The sequence below is a fragment of the Amphiprion ocellaris genome, chromosome 23 (assembly GCF_022539595.1).
Source record: "Amphiprion ocellaris isolate individual 3 ecotype Okinawa chromosome 23, ASM2253959v1, whole genome shotgun sequence".
NCBI lineage: Eukaryota > Metazoa > Chordata > Actinopteri > Pomacentridae > Amphiprion > Amphiprion ocellaris.
In genome coordinates, this window is record NC_072788.1 from 11,496,717 (window position 1) to 11,516,688 (window position 19,972).

Genomic DNA, 19,972 nt, shown 5'->3' on the forward strand with positions numbered 1-19,972 from the left:
TGACCCTTTGTTTACATCTGTTGTTACACAGGTGTTATGCATCTGAACAGTTTTCTTACTAAATACAGCACCTTCAATTGATCATTGATTAAATATCAAAACAAATTGAGCACATTCAGTATTTTTTTCTGTGCTGATATGTGACAATGGTAGCTGTTTCATATGCCACTGTAAGATAGGAACACTATCCTTGTTTGATCCCAGATTGTTTTGATTTACATGTGCTAACCAAGGTCATTAAGCATCACAGAAGACTTTGTCATGGTGCTTCTTTATGAGCTAAAGCCCACAATAGTCTCTACTTGTCAACACTAAAGTGACCTCCTCCTTGTGCTACAGTGTTAGAGAGTAAGTGGTGGTTCAAGTAATACATGAATCATGCCAGATTGGGGGCAACATCCCTACTCAGAATATTTAATAAGAAAAATTAGTGACAAGTCAAGAAATAACTGTTTTTGCTGTCTATCAATGTGTTGGATCATGAAAATAACACTTCACAAAGTGAACAATATGTGAGGACATTTTAGGTAAAGAGGCGGTTTTTTTAATTTGATTGTATTTTTATTGCACCAAATCGTAACATATGTCATGTCAGGGGGCTTCATGGAGTGACGCTAAGAACTAACAATTCCCTCCTGAGAAAGCACTTGGCAACAGTGGGGAGGAAAAACTCCCTTTTATCAGGTAGAAACCTCAGAGACTCAGGTTGGGCAGCCATCTGCCTCGACCTGCCAAGGTGAGAGGAGAGCAGAGAGAGGGAAAAGATGAACACTGAGGAACAACAAACAGCAAACCCTGGGCAGTATAAATAATGTAAAGAAAATGGGGAGATTTTAGTTCAAACTCCTTCGATGTTTAAAAAAAAAAAAAAGGCAAATATAGCTAATAAGTATCCCACTATAGTGAAGTTTCTCTAAGCCATTAAAAGTCAGGAAAAGTAATCAACTGAAGGAAACGGAAAAGTAAAGTTCTGTGAAAAAGACAGATTGGTGCATCACTGCTCTTTTGTCTTGTGTTGTGCTGCTAAGCAGAGAGCGCTCGGTAAACTTTATAATGCATCTTTTAATTTGGATTTCTCTTCCTCTCCCTCTTTGTCCATTCCAGCCCGGCTAATCTACCCTGTGTCCGATTAAAAGACGAATTTTACCAGATGTAAAGTTTCAGATGCAATTTCCTCGGACTCAGCAGTCAGTCTGTGGTGATAAATTAGCTGCTGCAGCTATTTGTATGAATTTCCATTGTGCTCTCCTGTATTTGTGCCGCTTAAAAGCACAAAACTGTCAGTGGTGCTGCTTTTCTTTCGTTTAACCAGCTGCAAGACCTCAGTTCCGTCATTTAGTGAACAGCAACAAACACAATATGACTGGTGAGTTCCTGAAAAGGGACAACAACCCTCAAGAAATATTCTACACAAAACATTTGCATAACCAGTTTTTGAAGCATTTCAGTCCTGTTTTGTTTACATTCATGCTTGATTGCTTCCAGTCTTTTACTTCTCAATATTATGCTACCTATTCTGGCACATTGTTGACTTTTGTAAATCAAAGGAATACTATGACGCATTAACACATGTATATCACAGAACCCACATGAATATTGTTGTGGTCATGCACAGGAGCAACAGAATGGGATTCCACTTATTAACTTTCTGAACCTCGAGCAGTTTCTGGGCATTGTTTTGCTCCTGTCACATTTTTCTCTCGGTGGCCTCATTTGTCACTGAAATACAAAGTCCACACCTCTGTGGAAACAGCACAACCATGGCTAGAAGGAGAGACTGCAGAAGAACAAAACTATAATTCCTTAAATCATTCAAAAAAGACAGTTGCATTTCTTTAATTAAGCACTGAAATCACTGGAAATTTCAAAAACCTGACGTCAAAATGGACAACATTTTTCCAAGTACACTTATGTTGCCATTACCCGAAACAAACTGTGGCTCCCCTTTCCATATAGATAATTTATGACTTGAATTTCTAGCATGTTTCCATACTTGTATCTTATCTGCTCTGTAGAACACTGCCTGCAGGCAAAAAAATCCCTTAGTTACATTGCTGGTGGTTGTACCTGAATCACAAATGACCTATTGGTTGCACTCAGAAGTGCATCATTTTTTGAGTCTGATTCAAGAAACACTATATTTTGGGCTTTTTTTTCCTTTAGACATGTAAAAGATGCAATTTTAAAGACATGTCACTATTTTAAGCTTAGATTTGGCTAACTTGAAAGGAACAGCGCATCACAGATAAGTAGTTAAGGACAGTCAGAAACTTTTTTTTAGATAACTTGTCTCTCAAATCTGCTATTGGGTTTTGTGGTTCAGAGGGTTAAAACACAATAGAGTCTTGTGTTGGACTGTGTTCTTAATCCTGCTGCTGCTACTTTTCTGACCATTACTACCTACTTCCACAATGCGAAAAGAGACTTATGCCTGACAGTAATAGAAGCAAAATTAACGACATAACACGATTTTCGTCAAAGTCGAAACTCACATATGTAAATTAGTACCTGTGTCACTCACCTACGCTAACACAGTGATAACTTTATTCAAATCAATCTAGTGTATTTGTTTGACAGCTGAATAGCTTTGCAGTGTAATAGGTAAACAGGCAGCACAAGCTCCAAAAGACGAGAAAAACTGTATTTTCTAGATGCATGGCAGAACATGTATTGTAAATTAGCTGTAGTACCTGGCTGTTCCTGTAATACTGTAGAGACTAAAGACGTGTTGGCAAGCAGAGAGCATTGTGGGGGTTTAGCTAGCAGCGGGCACCATGACAAAGACTTTTGTGAGGCTTAATGACCTCCATATAGAGTTCAGTCTCAAACTGTTTACATACAACAATTGCCTGCTCTCCTTTTATGTCACCTGAGTGACAGCAAACATAAACAAAGCTTTGTGCTTAGGTTCATTACAGATCAATGAAAAAACGCCTTGGTTTGCCACGATCCCAGTCTTTGAGATCTGCACGCTTCTTGCAGTGATGTCCAGTTTATTTCTTTCTTTGTCAGTAACAACTGAGTATGCCTTGCTTTGCTTTTGTATTGTCATATTTTTTTTAGTTTTCATTTCAACTTCAGTTGTTGACTCTGTCTGTCTGGTTATGAGTCAATCCCTGGACCCACAGTTTATTTTTTTGCCTGCTTCCTCCCACCCACAGCTAAATTAAAACTCTCGTACAAATTGCGTTGGTTGCAGGATCCCAATCCCAGTGCATTCCTCTACGACACAGAAGTGAAATAGCAACACACTCCGCCTTAAACAGTGCGAGTGTCGCCTTTAAAGGAAGCCACTTTCTCCATGAAAACAATATTTGACCGGTAAAAAGGCTCCCAAAGTTCCACTCCACCTCCACTCCCTGCAGGAGTTAAATTTAGACATGAGGCGGGGAGGAGAGCCGAGCCGGAGTTTGTAGGGGTGGAGCTGGAGGTTGAGGAGGCCATCAAGAGGCAAAGAGGCATATGAAAGAGGAAGAGGAGTTTTATCTGTGGAGAGATGGAGCAGGAAATAGTGGTTTGAGGAATCATTTGCGGCGGTGGTGGAGAGCAGGAAAGAGAAAAGCAATCACAACTTAAAAGGGCTGGTGTGGAGAGGGGCTATTTACCAGAGAATGAGACTGAAAGCGCTTTCGTTTTTCTTGTCTCCTTATTCTCCCCCCTCGGGCTTGAGGGTTGTAGAAACTGAGAGGAGGAGGAGGAGGAGGAAGGAAAGAGCGAGCAGATTTGAAAATGGTTAGAGTGGAGGGCTGTCACCAGTTTACTTACGTGTTCATTAGCCAAAAAAGCCTTCAACATGAAAAGTACAGGATGTCATCCATTTCCTCACATAGGTGACAGCCATATTTTTCTGTTTTGTTTCTCTTTTTTTTTGCCTTTTCTTTTTTTAATTTTAAGGCTAAGTGGCATTTTAAACTGCTGGCTTTCAGCAAAATATGTCTCAGAAGCACTTCAAAGAGCGCTGACAAAATACAGCTTTCTACTAACTTTTGACAAAAATATATATTGGCTGCCCATGAAAGCGAACATCTGGTAATTTCTTTTTTGTTCTGACACCATCTCTGCTTAATTGTCCTCGGAGCTTGTTTATAAGGGTTGGAAATTAAAATGAAATGACACCTGGTAATAGTATTTTTAAATACTCACCTCCTCCTGTGTGTATTGGCTGTTTTTCATTCACATTTCTGCCTCCATGTCCTTGTTTTTTTATCAGGAGAAGACCGTTTCCAGGACCCACTGAGTTGGGACATGGTGGGAAAAAACCTTTGTGCCATGTCCATCCAGGGATTCGTCATGTTTGCCATCACAATCCTCATCCAGTACAAGTTTTTCTGCAAACCGCGGTAACAGTGGTTGCTTTTAAAACACTTCTTTTGCCCGTTAAAATGTGATTTGTTATCTTCTTTTATTAAATTTGTCAGTACTTCAGTCAGATACACCAATTTTTCCATGTTCTCTTGTATTTAAATGCACTGTAGATTCATTTTATGTAAAACATCTGTTGCAGCAGGGATGTGTTTGGCAAACCTCCTTCTTTTTTGAGTATTTACTTACTCTAAAAGTGAAGTTGCTATAAAAACTAACGCTTGTGGCTTGTGCTATTTATGAAAATTGCAGAGATTGTTTCACTGAGCTTCAACTTTGACTGAGATAATTAGCCATGCAAGTTCATGTTAATTTTAATGAAGGGTGTTATGCCAACTGTGTTTGACTCTCTCTGCCAGGCTTGTTTCAGCAAAGCCGCTGGCTGCGGAGGAGGAGGACATCGACGTCGCCCGTGAACGTAAGCGGGTTTATGAAGGCAAAGCCCAGAATGACCTCCTGAGGATCTGCGACCTCACCAAGGTGATATACAGACACTTTAAACACTTCATTTTCATGCTTTTAATCCATTTTTATCACCCTTTTTGCTCATAAAATGTGCGGTTGCTACATGAAACTAGAGACTGAGAGAAAGCTTCTTCCTTGAGGCTATCAGGACGGTGAACTTTATCCTCTTGGCCTTTTCTTGCCCTCTGAGAACCTTTTGCTCTGCACTGCACATTCAGACTGGCGTGACCAGCATTTCATTTCACATTCGTGGAACATGTAAATTTGACATTTTTACATACAGCCACCTACACACCACCAACACACATGTATCATTTTTCTGTACCACTTACTGCACATATTTACTTTTTTTGATCTCTTTGGTGAGAGCTAATTTTCGTGGCACTCCACCACCAGAAACTGACTTCATCTGTACATGTAAATGAGTGTGGATGGGTTTTTTCCTCCAAACATATCTGCATTACACCATTTGGGCCTTAACAGAAACATTGGCCTGTTTAATCACCTTGGTGTAGATATTCATGAATAGTCATCAAAATGGTAATTTCTTACCTTTCCAATTAGCGACGCCAACAGGTTTGATGTTGTCCACCATTGCTATAGCTGGATATTTCTAAATGTAGTGGCAAAACCCCATCAGCCTCTGTTGTCTTTTAATTATATGCAAATATATAATGTGAAAATATATTAGTTTGTTAAAGCAGCACTCATCAATAGTGTTATAAAAATAATGACTCACATGCGGTTCAACTTAAAGATGTGCTGTAATGTAATGCAGCAACTCAAGATAGTTCCTGACAGTGAATAACTTATAAGCTTGCAGGCCCATTTCATGCACTTCTTTTTCTACGTGTTTCTTTTTTTTATCTTTGCATTTTTCATCTGTATAATTACTGTTTTGATCTCTCTGGTCAGAGTTAATTTTGTTGCCGCTCTACCACCAGAAACCTACTTCATCTGTACATATGGAAGAGTGTGGGTGGGTTTTTTCCCTCCACATGCACCTGCATTATTCCATTTGCAGGGTAAATGGGAAAGACAGGGTGGTGGCATGCACCTGTGCGCACTCACAAATGTCCTAAGTGGCTACGAGAAGCAAACAAGATGGCATTTTTAAGGGCGTAAAGGTCCGTTTGCACCCAGGCCCTCGGCTTCCTCGCGGTAGGTAGGTGAAGTCGAGCATACCGTCGCGGTGCATGCTTCAACACCACCGAGATTAACGTCTCATCCGGCGGCAGATGTTCCCTCCCTGCGGATGGCGTGGCAGCAGGAAGCATCGGCGCAGCAGCTCCAGTGCCGACAGCTGGGCGATCTAACAGCCCTTTTGCTACTTTACCACCTTTTCTTCACTCCTTTGCTACCTTGGTCTTCCCCACTGTCGCCGTACCTAATCTTTCACTCATTGCTCACACACACAGTTAAGTGCCACACTCCCCAGTGTAATTACCGAACAAGCGCCAGGTAAAACAGTTGGATTACAAATCATGTTGCTGGATGAAAACTTGGAGAGGCTTGTAGGAATGTTCCTTTTTCGGCTGAAACTTGTAGAGCTACCTTAAATGCACATTTTCCCTGCACAAATGTCTACTATATTGCAAACACTGCTTCAAAACGGCGCCACTGAATACATTCGATTTGATTGAACTCGTCTGCAGCCCAGCTATTGCTCATGTGCACCTTCATGGTTGACAGTACGTCTCTGAGATGAGACACAGTGGCCCATCACCGCACAAAAACAGCAGTGCATTGGCAGAAGGCATCAGGATTCTTCCTGCAGTGCCCTCATTGACTCCCACCACAGCTGTGCCCCATCCATTTGGGGTGTAGATAACAAATTGATCAATGAGCGCATGGCTTCGGTGGCCATGCGCCACAGGCTGGGTCCTGTCATAAATCTGAGCATGCCTCTGAAGCGATCGACAGGCCATCAATCATGTGTCACATCCCTGCTCCTCCCCTTCCTTTTCCTGCTGCTCTAAACAGGAGTGTTTTGCTACGCGCCCCACCTGCTAGCCTCCACTTAGCTGCTGCGTTAGCGTCGGTGCTGTAATCGATGGAGACTGTAATGGAAGTGTGTCCGTCTGTGAGCGTCTCCCTGGGCCCAGCGCTGTCAGTTTAACCTTCCAGTCACTCACTAAGTTGACAGGGAAACTTTTAAAGAACCTTGTGACAGCTGTTGGAATTTAGGAGGCTGAGTGATGAGTGGCACCTTGGCATAGTATGAGTATGCTAATGTGATAATGTGATGATTCCAATGAGACTCGTATGACAAGAGCTCTGTGTTGGATGGTTACAGAAGCCCACCATTGTCTAGCAAAACATATATGTATGTAAAGTCAGCCTGTTTATCATGACAGTTATGTTCAATTCAGAAGGGGCTTATCCTTTATGGGGCTGGGGTGCAGCTTATAGGGGGGGCTCCAAGCCAAACAGGTTGGGAACCACTGCAATACAGTACAATAACAGATAATTAGCATTAAACAATGTAATACTATCTGTCTGTCTTAAAAGCTAAATAGCTGACTTTGGGTTCAGTTAATATTATTGTGCTATGTTAGCTTGCTGTAACACTCACTAAGTAGCTAACTTTAGATTAAGATAATATTGTTATTATATATTAGCCTGCTGTTGCAGTAACTAGCTAGCTGACTTTATATTGAGCTAATATTGTTATGCTATATTAGCTTGCTGCAGCATTAGCTAACTAGCTTGAATTCTTTGCTACTGTCAGCTACATATCCCAGTAGATTTGACACTTTTTTTATGTCACGGATATAAATATGAATGATGATTAAGTAAAGTTTTAACTTTAATCCTGTAAACCCCTTAATTGTAAAACAATTGGCAGTAATCAAATTGTTTATGAAGAAAATGAAAAATAATTTCTAGATGTGTTTTCAAGCATTCATATTGCAATTAAAGTCCGAGCAAAATCATCAAGTGCCCTATTTCAAGATTTGCACATTTAATTTTAGAATAACAAGATGGATGGATGGATGGATGGATGGATGGATGGATGGATGGATGGATGGATGCATTTATTCTGTACAGTCTGGTTTAAAGTGTTTACAGATTTTGGTATTTTTTCCTGGATTTTCTCTATTTTCTCTAAAATTATGTTTTTTGTGGAATGTTTTTCCAGTTTTGTTTTCTCACAAGGTAATGTGTGTTTTTGTATTTTATCATTTCATTGGCATAAAATCCCTCTGGGCAAATTAAACACTGATTCATAACCAAGGGTGCTTCTGCAGTTGCCGGAGGTACTTGAGATGAAGTGGCTCAGTTAATTTGATAAAGTAAAAATTGTATGATTTGATAAAAACATGTGTTCTTCTTCTCGTTGCTGAAGATTATTCTGAATTGATATGTAGTGGGGAAAAACACAAACAGGATTACAGATTGGTACGAGGCTGTTGCAGGTATATCATGGTACTGGGTGTCTTGGAAATGGAAGGAAAGCATGTTGGTGACTAATACAGCATTTTGAGTGTCATAATTGACTGTTTGAAATGTAGCATTCTGAACTTCTAGCCTGTTTTAAAACTTAAATGTGTATTTAAAGGTTGCATCCCATTTTCTCAACTGTCTCGTCTTATTAGAAATCAGCCTGTTTGTCATGACAGCTTCGCCCGTATTCGATTCAGAGGGGAATTATCCTTTGTTTGCATCCTTCTATACATGCATCGGCTGCTGTGATGCAGCTTTAACACTGAAATCAGAGGTAGTTTATGTAATCTGGATTGATCGGTACTGTGTGCAGGTGACAGTCGGCACTAAAAAAAGTGATGGGTCTCTACAACTCCTGCTTCCGTTTTAATCTTTTAATGCCCCAAATGCCTGATAAATGGATTGTCATTGTTTGTTAATCTTAAAGTAGAAGCTCTACATCGACATTTGCTTGGTAACGTTCAAAATTTTTCTCATTTTATGGAGGACATTTGGTTTAGAAACCATGTACAGAAGGTGTGCACTTAATACAGAAGACTGTGTGCTGTCACTTTTTGTTTTATGAATGTTCACGCACAGCACTCATGGAGAACTACGTTTTCAACTTTTAAAAAGCAAAAAAAAAAAAAACAGCTGCTCTTTCATATTTCAAAAGGGCACAGTGCTGTCCTTGATTTTGAATTCTAAATGTCTTAACTGTCACACTCAGCAACAGCAACAAAGGCCTTGTCTTGTCTTTCCATGCAAGAGCAAGAACAACACAACTTTCAAACCACTTTAAAAACATATCAAACCTTTACATAGTCTTGGATGTGGAAAAATACCTTGTTCATTAAATATTTCATTTTCCTGAACGTTGGCTTGTATTTTGTTTAAATTTTAACAAACCCTCTTCACTTCAAGTGGAGGCTTCTTTGGTGAGATTTTCAGATGACTTGAATGCAAATGCTGGTCAGCGGGGGAAGCTGTGGGCGCATGTGTGGAAGTTTTTTTTTTTTTTCAAGTGAGGTGTGAAAAACATCAACCACCTTTTCATTTCCAATGTCGCAACAGGATCTTAGCAGGATACGGGCTCACAATCAGAGTGTGAGAAGTTTCATTCTCTTCTTTGAGATGAGATTCTGCGTCTTGTTTTCCTTGGCTGAGCTTGAGGTTCAGAAATGTCCATCTAATGGTCTTGGTGTCGACTGGAGGCTGAATATTCATGAAAATGGTGTTTTCTTTCCTTTCCATGTAGCAACAACAACACGTTTGACCTTATTGGACACCATTAATGGTGGATATCTCTAAACTAAATGGCAAAAATCCCATCAGCTTCTGTTGCTCTTTAATAAAATGCTAATATGTTATGTGAAAATGCATTAGTTTGTTAAAGCAGCACTTACAGATCGTGTTAAATATAAAGAATGGGTGACATGCAGTGCAACCTAAAGGTGGAAAATAAAACTAAGCAGCAACTTAATAGCAGTTAATAGCCTACAGAAACTTGTAAAATGAAATTTGTAGGCATACGTCTAAATGTTCAATCTCCAAGTGTGTATATGCAGTCTTGCAGGAGAGAAACCTAAATGTACAAATGTATAAAACTACCACTAACAGTGAGTCTCTGAACTTGACATTTGTTGCATAGAAAAAAATAATTTAAAGCTATGCATTGTGTTTTAGGAAAATCTTGCATTTTATACCATCAAGAATACATGTTCAGGAAAATATAACACAAGAAATGTAAAGCAAGACAACAATGGATCTGTTTCAAGGGACGCAAAAAAGTTGTATACCTGGCTGGGAAATGTTTGTTGTTCAGTGCTTTGTGACTTTTGAAGTTCAATCAAACTTTAGTTGGCTCCTTGTTGGGAAATTAGCTCAAATCAAATTGTTTGCTGTTGTTTATGTCAACATTACGATTGCAAGGTCACCTAGTGTGAGCTTTTTGCATATTGTTTTTCAATAAATCTGACAAAATACACACAACTTGAGTGTTTTCAGTCACTCTTAGTGCTGGTAGCATCATTGTTTGCAGTGGTAACAGGCAGCGGTTTCTTAAAAAGAAGCTCACTAAGAGACAGTCAGTGGCTACCTACCTACTATATATAGTTTTTGTGTGACAATTTTTTACTACTAAAGTTTAATTTCCTGTATTACTTCTTACTTTTCTATTCTAGTCTTATTTCAGCTTATTTTTACTTTAGGTGATGTGTTGTGCTTCTATCTTATTGCTTTGTATTAGGCACTGCATTTATTCTCATGGCTTTTCCTAGCTTAGCTTACCCGCTAAACATAGTGGAACAGTTAAACAGTCGGGTATCTGCCTCAGGAGTTGGTGGAGACCAAAACAGAGCTAAAAGGAGGTTGGATTTTCAATAGATTCTCAGGTTAGAAACACCACATATGAATGCTAATATCACTCTGATGTCTGTTGGATGTGTTAATAGATGAATGTCTATGTGTTGGCATGTTTGTTGCAACACCTTAGACAGTATTTCTGTTAATAATATGTCAGTGTCAAAAAGTGACCAAAAAAAATCAGTTAATACTGCAGTAAAATGCATTTTAACAAGCTAAAAGGATGTTGGCGTTGGGTGGTACTTAAAGTCAAGACAGAATTCCTCCTGAACACTGTCACTGCACTCGCAAATACTCATTTTTATGTCCTCTCCTTCTCCCCTCTGCAAGTGTCTAACTTTTTTTACTTTAATAGCTTTTCCCATCTGGCTCCCTCTAAATGTTGCAAATTATCCCTTCGTGTTAAAATGTGTTTCCTTCACTTCGACTCTCCCCTCCTCCTCCACTCCTTTTTTTTCTCCACCTGCTTCTTCCATCTCACCTTTCTCCTGCTGCTCTGGTCTATCGCTCCATATTTTCTCATGCCATCCTCTCTGCTATCTTTCTCACTGTCTTGCTCCTCAGCTCTCCCTGCCTCCCGCCTCCTCTCCTTCTTTCTCTCTTTCTTCTCCGGCTGCTTGGTTGATTCATTTTATTGTCTGCTCCCTGCAGGTATACCCTCGGAAGAGCACCCCTGCTGTGGACAGGCTATGTGTGGGCGTCCCTGCTGCAGAGGTGAGCCAGATGCTGCTGCTGCTGCTGCTGCTGCTGCTGCTGAATCACATCAGCATATAGTCTGTTGGCTTTTATCCACATAAGACAACTTTTCTTGCATTTACTTAAAATTCACTTGCAGCACCATATGGGAGAAAATATGTCATTTTTGAGTGCATCTGAAAGCAAACCATAAATGACATCAAATGAAACGATTTTTTTTTTCAAATGCAGAAAAAATGCATCAGACGCACCAAGAAATGCAAAAATATGTGAAAATTAATTGTGTGTGTATGTCATGGTAAAAATGTAGTGAAAAGCCACTTAATTTTTTTTTTTTAAGTTTTCTTTGATGAACCAATAAAATGCACCAAAAAATGCACCAAAAATGAAAAAAAAAAAATTTGAATCATAATCATTTCTGTATAGATTGTCAGTCATCCAGGTCATCAATCGACTCAGTAAAAAGCAACTGAACATTCATTTTTTATTGAGATGTATCAAAAAATGCATCAACACATGCATCAGATGCACCAAAAAATCGAAAAAAAATATCTGAATATTAATGTGTGTGTGGCTTCACAGTCATTCGGGTCATGGTAATTCTCTGAAGTTCAGTAAAAAATACCTGGACTTTCACCTATTGTTTATTTTCAGATGCACCAAAAAAATGCATCAAGAAATGCATCAGATGCACCAATATAAAAAAAGCTTCGATAATAATGATGCATGTGTAGATTGTCCATCATTTATGTTATTTTTAGGAAGTTTAGAAAAAAGCAATTGGACTTTGTTTTTAGGTTCTCGATCATAATTTTTTTTCCATGTGCACCAAAAGATGCATTGGACACATCAAAAAGTGCAATTAATGTTTAAATATAAATAATGTGTATAGATTCTAGATCATTTAGGTCATGTTAATTCTATGAGGTACGATACAAAGCAACTGCTGATTGTTTTGAGGTTCATTCATATTTTACTTTCAGATGCATCAAAGAATGCACCAAAAAATGCAAAAATATTAGAATTTTTAAAAAATACAAGTGTAAATTCTCGATCATTTAGGTCATGTTATTTTTCTGAGGTTCAGTAAAAAAGCAACTGGACTTCGGTTTTAGGTTCTCGTTCATATTTTGCTTTCAGATGCACCAAAAGATGCACTGGATACATCCAAAAATGCAAAAAGTATATTAATATTAAAAATGTGTGTGGATTCTACATCATTAGGTCTTGTTAATTCTGTGGGGTTTTATAAAAAGCATCTGGTCTATGTTTTTAGGTTGTTAATCATTTTTTTTACTTTTCCAGATGTACCATGCATGAAAATATTTTTTTTTTAAATTCAATATTAATAATGTGTCTGCAGATTATCATTCATTCAGATCATGTTAATTCTGAGAGATATAGTAAATATCAACTGGACTCATCTTATTCATTGTTTTAAGGTGCACCAGAAAATGTAAACATATTGAAATGTTAATGATGCACATGTAGATTCTCAGTTTCAGGTTTTTGAAGAATCTTAAACAAAGTGCTTTTACTGAAGCTCCTAGAACAATATTCGTCATATTTTACAAAATATAGACATGTGTGCTGGTATTTCTTGAAGATTTGCGAGTGTTATGACTCAGTCCTTCCTCTAACTTAGTCAAATCTAAAGATCTTCCAAAGACTGCATAGAGAAAGCATTAGAAGGAGCAGTAATCTCCTTATCAGTCCTGTTTTATGTCATGATAATACAGCCAAGCGTGTGCGAGCTAAAACACAGGAGAAAGACAGTAGATTGGCAGCAGGAAACCAAGTTAGCCAATGCAACAAAAGGAAGTTTTTTGGACAGAGAAATCTATAAATTGTCTGCATCCTCCCTCATTCTAACATGTTATATATTACACATGGACATACAGGCTGTCACTGTTGCACTGTACTGCTGAAAGCTTGATTTAAACTTAATCTCAAATGCTGACAGGCGTTCGTGCTCAGCGGGCTTTTCACTGGTATCCATCCTCCCTGCCAGTGTTTACCCAGAGCCCAATGTAAATGCCAGTGGAATATTGTGATTCACGAGGCTCTGCTGATCACACATTGCATTTTCATGCATTATTTACATCAAGCTTAGCCCCTCTTCTTCTTTGCATTCACAAGCACAGGTCACAAACAAGCAGGGATCAATGAATGACTGGAATCAAATATTTATGCGAAGCCGGAGCACCTAAGGCGGGTCATGTGACCGCGGGGCTCCGCCGAGACGACTTCCAGCACCATCGCCCGCCAGAGGGATGTAAAAAAAAATCAGCAGCATCAGGAAGAAAATACAGAGAGAGGATAGTGTTTGTTGTAGCAATTTACAGTCAGGAAGAAATGCTTGTGGGATCGGAGGAGTTTTTACAGTATTTGTTCCTGTGTGCCTGCCGTGTTGATTTAGTGTCTGTTGTTTTGTTTGTGTACAGAACACAGTGTATCAGTTTGTTATTTTACCAAACACTGAACCAGCCATGCATGCACTATAAATTGTTCTTCCAATTATATGCAGCGAACTAATATTTGCACAGCCTATAGATAACTGTTATTAAAGGGGTTAATGAATATTCGAAAGAAAAGAGCATGTGGGATCTTTAAAATGTCACACGGTGCAGCTCTCTCCTGTCTGTTTTCCAATGAGGCTTGTGTCTACAAAGCAGTGTTTTCCTAACGGAGGCCTCCCCTGTTGTCTCCACCAGTGTTTCGGCTTGCTGGGAATCAACGGCGCTGGGAAAACCACCACGTTCAAGATGCTGACAGGAGACATACCGGTCTCCAGCGGAGAGGCCTTCCTAAATGGATACAGGTGAGCCGCTAACTCCCACTAGTGCACCGAGTAACTCATCATAATTAGCCACCCAAGATGGCTGCTCAGATGGGGATTTTCTTTTTTTGCTCACTCGCTCTTCTGTTTTCCCATCTCAGTCTTTGTTTTTCTTGGCTAGGTAGCATCTCTCATACATTCAGCCATTTCAGCCTTGGTTTTCTCTCTCAGAAATGCTGCTCTCTACTCCTTTTTTCCCCAACTCTTGCACATATTTCATTCCTTTTCACATCCTCGTGCTGTACCTTGCTTTCTGTTTTTTTTCCAACCTTACAAAATCAGTCATGAGGAATCTTTGTACATGCCAAAAAAAAAAAAAACCTTGACACCAGCAATATGAGACTCAAGCGCTTGAGTGAAAGACCTTATTTTTAGGAACAAACCACTGTTTTCCTTTGCCTCGGCATGCGTCTCTAAGGCAGCGTGGTTGAGTGTGATCTGCGGTTGGTTGTGCATAACGGCGGTTGCTATAGTTGTTCATTTATACATCCAGTAATTGACTTTGTGTTCAACAAAGACAGAGAGCTGAATAGAGCAAGGCCTTACACAGCAGTGTTAATGTTGATTAATGCGGGTAAAAGAGATCAAAGAAAAAATCTCGGAGACCTTTAGGGGAAAGAAAAACTGAAAAGCGAGAAAAACAGATGTGAGTACACCCACTCTTCTGTTTTCAGCTCATTACGCTTTCTGTGCATTGGCAAGAGGAATGATCGGCGGAGGAGAAAAAGCAGCATCTCTTAAATGAAAGTTTCTGCTCTCCTGGCAATTGTCTCTCTTATATGTGATTATGGGCTCACAAGGAAAAGCTGTTCATACCTACCTTCTACATCTTTTTACTGCCTGGTGTTAATGTCTGCCGATTGCAAAATGAAACGCTGCAAGCTAGGCAAGTAGGTTGGGGGGATGTATTAGAAAGCAAGTTTGACATAGGTAGGCTTTGTGTGAGTTAGCTGACTTGAATACACCTAAAACTCTTATTTAGAGATTATAATGGGTATCGTGGTGGTGGTTATCAACTTTCTTTGTTAACCAGGTTTTCTTCATTGGCTCTAAATATGCTCCCATAAACGGAGGTATTTCATTCATCGTTCGGCTTTTTTTCGGCACAATATAGACCAATGGTGCGCCAATTATTTACGTCAAAATACAGAAGTTTGAGGACTATGAATGTGCTTTTTTTTAACATTATAAATTTTTTACAGTGGAGTTTTTGGTTCTCCATGGCCTTGTTGAGATGTAGAAGGACATCAAATTGCACAAGGTGGTGCAAAAATTTCCTGAAACAGCCCATTAATCTGCCTTTTCAGCCTTTCTGTTTCCATTGTTGGGTAACATCAAAAAACGTCCAAAACAGTAAATAATACTTAGTGGACATAACTCCTGTTCTATGAGCACGTAGGAATTAGAACGACAGGTTTGTGATGTTAGCCTATATGGTAAATTTCATGTTGTTTTGACTGCATACTGATTAATGACTTTAAGAGAGCAACAAAAAAATGGTGAACTTAAAAAATTACAGTCGTCTTCTTCAAGTTCTACTTTAGTACTTATTCTAGGGCTGCTCTAAAGTACCAACCCCAAAGCAGATCCTTTTTTCTCCCTTAAAAACATCCCTGAAAGAGGTTCCACGGGGCTCTTAATGTCCGAACACTCACAAAGGTTTGCACCACCCTACAACTGGAGTTCGTTCAATGGAAAACATGCTGATATTTAGCTTCCCTGTGGCTGAAAGTCACTCCAGGAAAACAACATTTGAAGGGAAAATATGACTCCAGTATTATGTTTAAAAAACCCGGCAGCTCTAACAGAAAATCAGCTCTAACATGCTGCCTGCAGGTGGTGAAAGTAGTAATACTGTAGACTGCAGAAAGGGCACGTCTGCAGCCAGAACTGCTGCTGTCATTATTTTACTGACCTCTAGAGGGGGCATGTTGGTGTGTATGGAATTGAGTGACAGGATAAGATAGCACAAGTATTTTTGTGAGTGTGTGTTGGTTGTTTGCTTTTTGCTTCCAAGAGAGAGAGGGAGAGACTTTTGAGGACACCTACATGAGACTACAAGTACAGAATGTGAAATGAACCTCTCTGCTGCTCCATATTAGTTTGGACAAGTTTCAAAGAGAAGCACCGGCCTTGATTGGGTCAGCTCTGATTTTCTGCTTCTTATCAAGTTATTGTGAATATTTGATGAGTCTCTGAATTAAAATTCATAGGACTCTGAAATACAATACACAGCAGAAATAAAGTGTGCGATTCTCATTTTATGTCTTACTTTTGCTTTTACTGATGCATTTAATGCACTTCTTTTAAACTAATGTGTCTCTTTTGCAGCATACGGACAGAAATGAGGGACGTCCACCAGAACTTGGGCTACTGTCCCCAGTTTGATGCCATTGATGACCTGCTGACTGGACGGGAGCATCTCGAGTTTTACGCCCGATTACGAGGGGTACCGGAAAACGAGGTTGCCATGGTAACCACTGCGGTTTTGACATAATGAATCCAGCTAATAGCCAAAGTAGATTAGCTGTAAATCAACTCAACTTCTCCACTACTCCATGTTTGATTCCTGCCAAAATGTTTTTTTGGGGTTTGTTTTTACCATCAAACTACTTTTCAACTAGAGTGCATGTAGGGCAAACTGAAGTATATGTCGAAGTGATAGATAACCTCGATGGGAGAAGCCATACATAATGAAAAATGGCTTGTGGAAGAAAGGCAGCAGCTGTGGGTTATGGCTCTACATTATTCACCATGCCCAGTGGTGTGGCCCGCCCTAGGCGGCCTCCATGCTCTCCTCTCGCACCGCCCGCTTCTGCAGCACTAAGATCAAAAGAGGAAGAGGCTGGCGGTGACCACGGGCTTCAGACCAGGCGCCAGCGCTTTGATGTCTTCACTGCAGTGTTAAGGGACCCAGTTCTGCGCTGCTAGCATAACTCTTAATTTTGCTGGGGCCCATTGTGATGTGTTTTTTTTTTTTTTTTTTTTGGTGGCCAAACGAAGCCCTTGTGTTGTCTTATTTGTATAATCAGTAAAGAGATACATCCACAAGTGTAAGAAATTTAATGTATCACCTCAATCCTTGCACTTTGATGATGCTCCTTGTTGCTGAGATGTTATTAAAATAGCTGAAAGAACAGAAAAACCTCAGCAGCCTGTGATTAAGGTGATGCCCGCTGTCATGTCTTACCCTTAAAAACCACAGATCTCAAATACACTGAAGCACCAAGACACAGTATTATCCATCATGGTATCATAGGACTGGTGATGACACCATAGTGGTCACTTTGTTTCTCTCATTTAAAGGTGGCCGAATGGGGGATCCAGAAGTTGGGTTTGGTCAAATACTCCACCAAGTCTGCAGGAACCTACAGCGGTGGGAACAAACGCAAACTCTCCACAGCGATGGCCCTCATCGGTTCTCCTCCTGTGATTTTCCTGGTGAGCTTGACTGATACTTTGTGATGCACTGCTGTTTTATTAAGAGTATAAAACTTTTAATCACTATTAATGCTGTGCAGATGTTATGGCAGGTCACTTATTTTCTCCACATAAGCAGCAAGACGTTGACAGAGTGTCGGAATTTGGGCTGACATGAAAAGTTGCCCCGCGACCCTAGTGAGGAATAAGCGGTGTATAGATAATGGATGGATGGATGGATATGAAAAGTTGAAAAAGCAAGATATGAATCAAACTTGCTAATCCTCACAGAATTCCCCAAAGGATTACAAATACATTACTTGTGGATGAGAAGGGTCTAGTTTTCAGGGGTCACTCACCGGTTATGTTTTAACTCCATTTTTTGCTTCCCAGGAAAGAACCAATTCCTTGAGAAAACTGTGGAGCACACATCTCTGTGTTTGCACATATTAAATTCCTGTTCATCAGGACGTAAAACTGAGGGCAAAAGCATTTTTCTCACCAGTGGAGGAATAATGAAGGCATGACTCAGAATACGCTGCATCACATGCTTTCAATTAAGTGGCATTAGGAAGTCGTGTCTCGGTTTTACGAAACTTTAGTGACTTGAAGTCACACTTGAAGCTCACTAAATTAAAGCAACATTTCATTAGGATTTTTTGCAGAGTTTACTTGTTATCCTATGTCCCAGCTGCAGCGTCACATGGTCTACTAAAGCAGAAATATTTAGTATTTCTTTCTTATGTAGCAACATATAATTGGATATGCACATTTTGATATTCACAAATTTCTGTACAGTATATTATTATAAATGCTCTGCTTTATGCAGATGGTGCTGCAAATAATATTTTTACTCAGAATCCATAATGAATTTAATGTACTTTAATAACCATTCCAGCTGTTTCTGGCTCTGTTTGTGAGCTATCAAGCTGCACTAGTCCAAACCTCCTTATTTACCCAGCAGAGCCCGGCTAGCCTTCACTTTGAGGCGGTGGGATAATATGTTGTCACTGTCAGTTTCAGTATTGTGTGCCGGCCCGGGGAGCCCAGGCGGCCTTGAGGCGGCGCCACATTGGGTTTGCACAGGGACACGTTGGGCACGGTGATGGAAACACCCTGTGGGATTTGTAGGGGATTCTGCTAGTGAGGGAGAACCAGGTCTGGAACGAAACCAGCCAATGGACTGAGTACTGTCACTCTCTAATCGTGCATGGACAGACTAGCCCTGAGGAAAAGGAAACAGCAAGTCACCGAGACCCTGAGCGTGTGTGTGTTGTGCCGTATTGGACTGTGCTTCAGTATGTGTCCCCATTATGTGTGCATGGCTATAGTCAGAATTTGCCTTTGTAGTGGATGCCCGTGTGTTTTTATATGTCTTGTGAATTTGCTGGCAAACTGCAGATACTCAGAGCTGCTTCAGTACACCTTTACTAAACGGATGGAGCACCATTGTTCCAAAAAATAAACCTGCTTTTGGTGTTTTCATGACTGAACTGGAAAGAGCTTTCTTACATTTGAGTCTGAAAAGCCACTGCTGTTGAATTTAGTTCAGATGTGATAATTCCTTTATGTTCCCAATTCTAGTTACATTTGCCCATTTACTATTGCAGGTTTTATCACTTTTCTGTTCAACTCTATCTAAAATGACACCCCTGCATATCCCAGTTCAAGACTTTACCGAAAAAGGGTTGATTACACATCTAGTATCTTTTTTAAAGCTGATAGAGAACCATTAAAAAATGCTACACTCAGCATTGACGCAACACGTGTTGGTTCAACAGTTACCCAAACTGTATTTCTTTGACTAAACGTCCTTCTACATTAATAAATTATTTAAATGTGTTTATTACGTTGTTTCTTTGTTGTACCCATAGTTTAATCATGAACATTATTAGCAATCACATGTTTTTTGCTCCCACTTCGATCCAGTCTGATTCATTTATTCTTTACTGTGTTCTGATCTGATTCACTACCTTATTCTGAGATAATACATGCTTTAAATATTGCAGATCTGCTGTGTGCCCGGGTTGTGTGTTCCCACGGTCACTCGGACTAAGGAAGTTCAGTGGTGACCAGCACAGAGCATTGTGTTGGTTTAGCTAGAAAAGGGCCACCATGACAAAGACTCCTGTGGTGCTTAATGACCTGTGGCCACAGATTATGTGTTTAAAACAAGCTGGAATCTATTAGCACAGCATTTCTTTCTCCCAGTGATATATGTAAAAGACCCAAAACATTCCAACAAGCTCTGTCTAACTTGCAAACATGCATTTATTAGCGAAATTTCAGTGTTAGACCTTTATCAGGCATATGTAGTAGATCCGCCATATTGTGTGTCCATTGACTAAATCTGTGCTCAATTTGCATTAGCAGGTAATCGATCATTGATTGATAATGCTG

The 19,972-nt window shown here is 39.8% G+C and overlaps 1 protein-coding gene across 1 annotated transcript in view; it reads left to right on the forward strand.

Annotated features, from left to right (window-relative positions):
• LOC111565691 (phospholipid-transporting ATPase ABCA1-like) overlaps nucleotides 1-19,972 on the forward strand; it is a 197,552-nt gene that overhangs the window by 151,590 nt on the left and 25,990 nt on the right. The window contains exons 41-46 of the mRNA XM_023265879.3: nucleotides 4,211-4,340; nucleotides 4,722-4,842; nucleotides 11,269-11,331; nucleotides 14,028-14,134; nucleotides 16,484-16,625; nucleotides 17,459-17,593. Coding sequence (XP_023121647.2) covers nucleotides 4,211-4,340; nucleotides 4,722-4,842; nucleotides 11,269-11,331; nucleotides 14,028-14,134; nucleotides 16,484-16,625; nucleotides 17,459-17,593 — 698 coding nt within the window. The remainder of the gene's footprint in view (nucleotides 1-4,210; nucleotides 4,341-4,721; nucleotides 4,843-11,268; nucleotides 11,332-14,027; nucleotides 14,135-16,483; nucleotides 16,626-17,458; nucleotides 17,594-19,972) is intronic.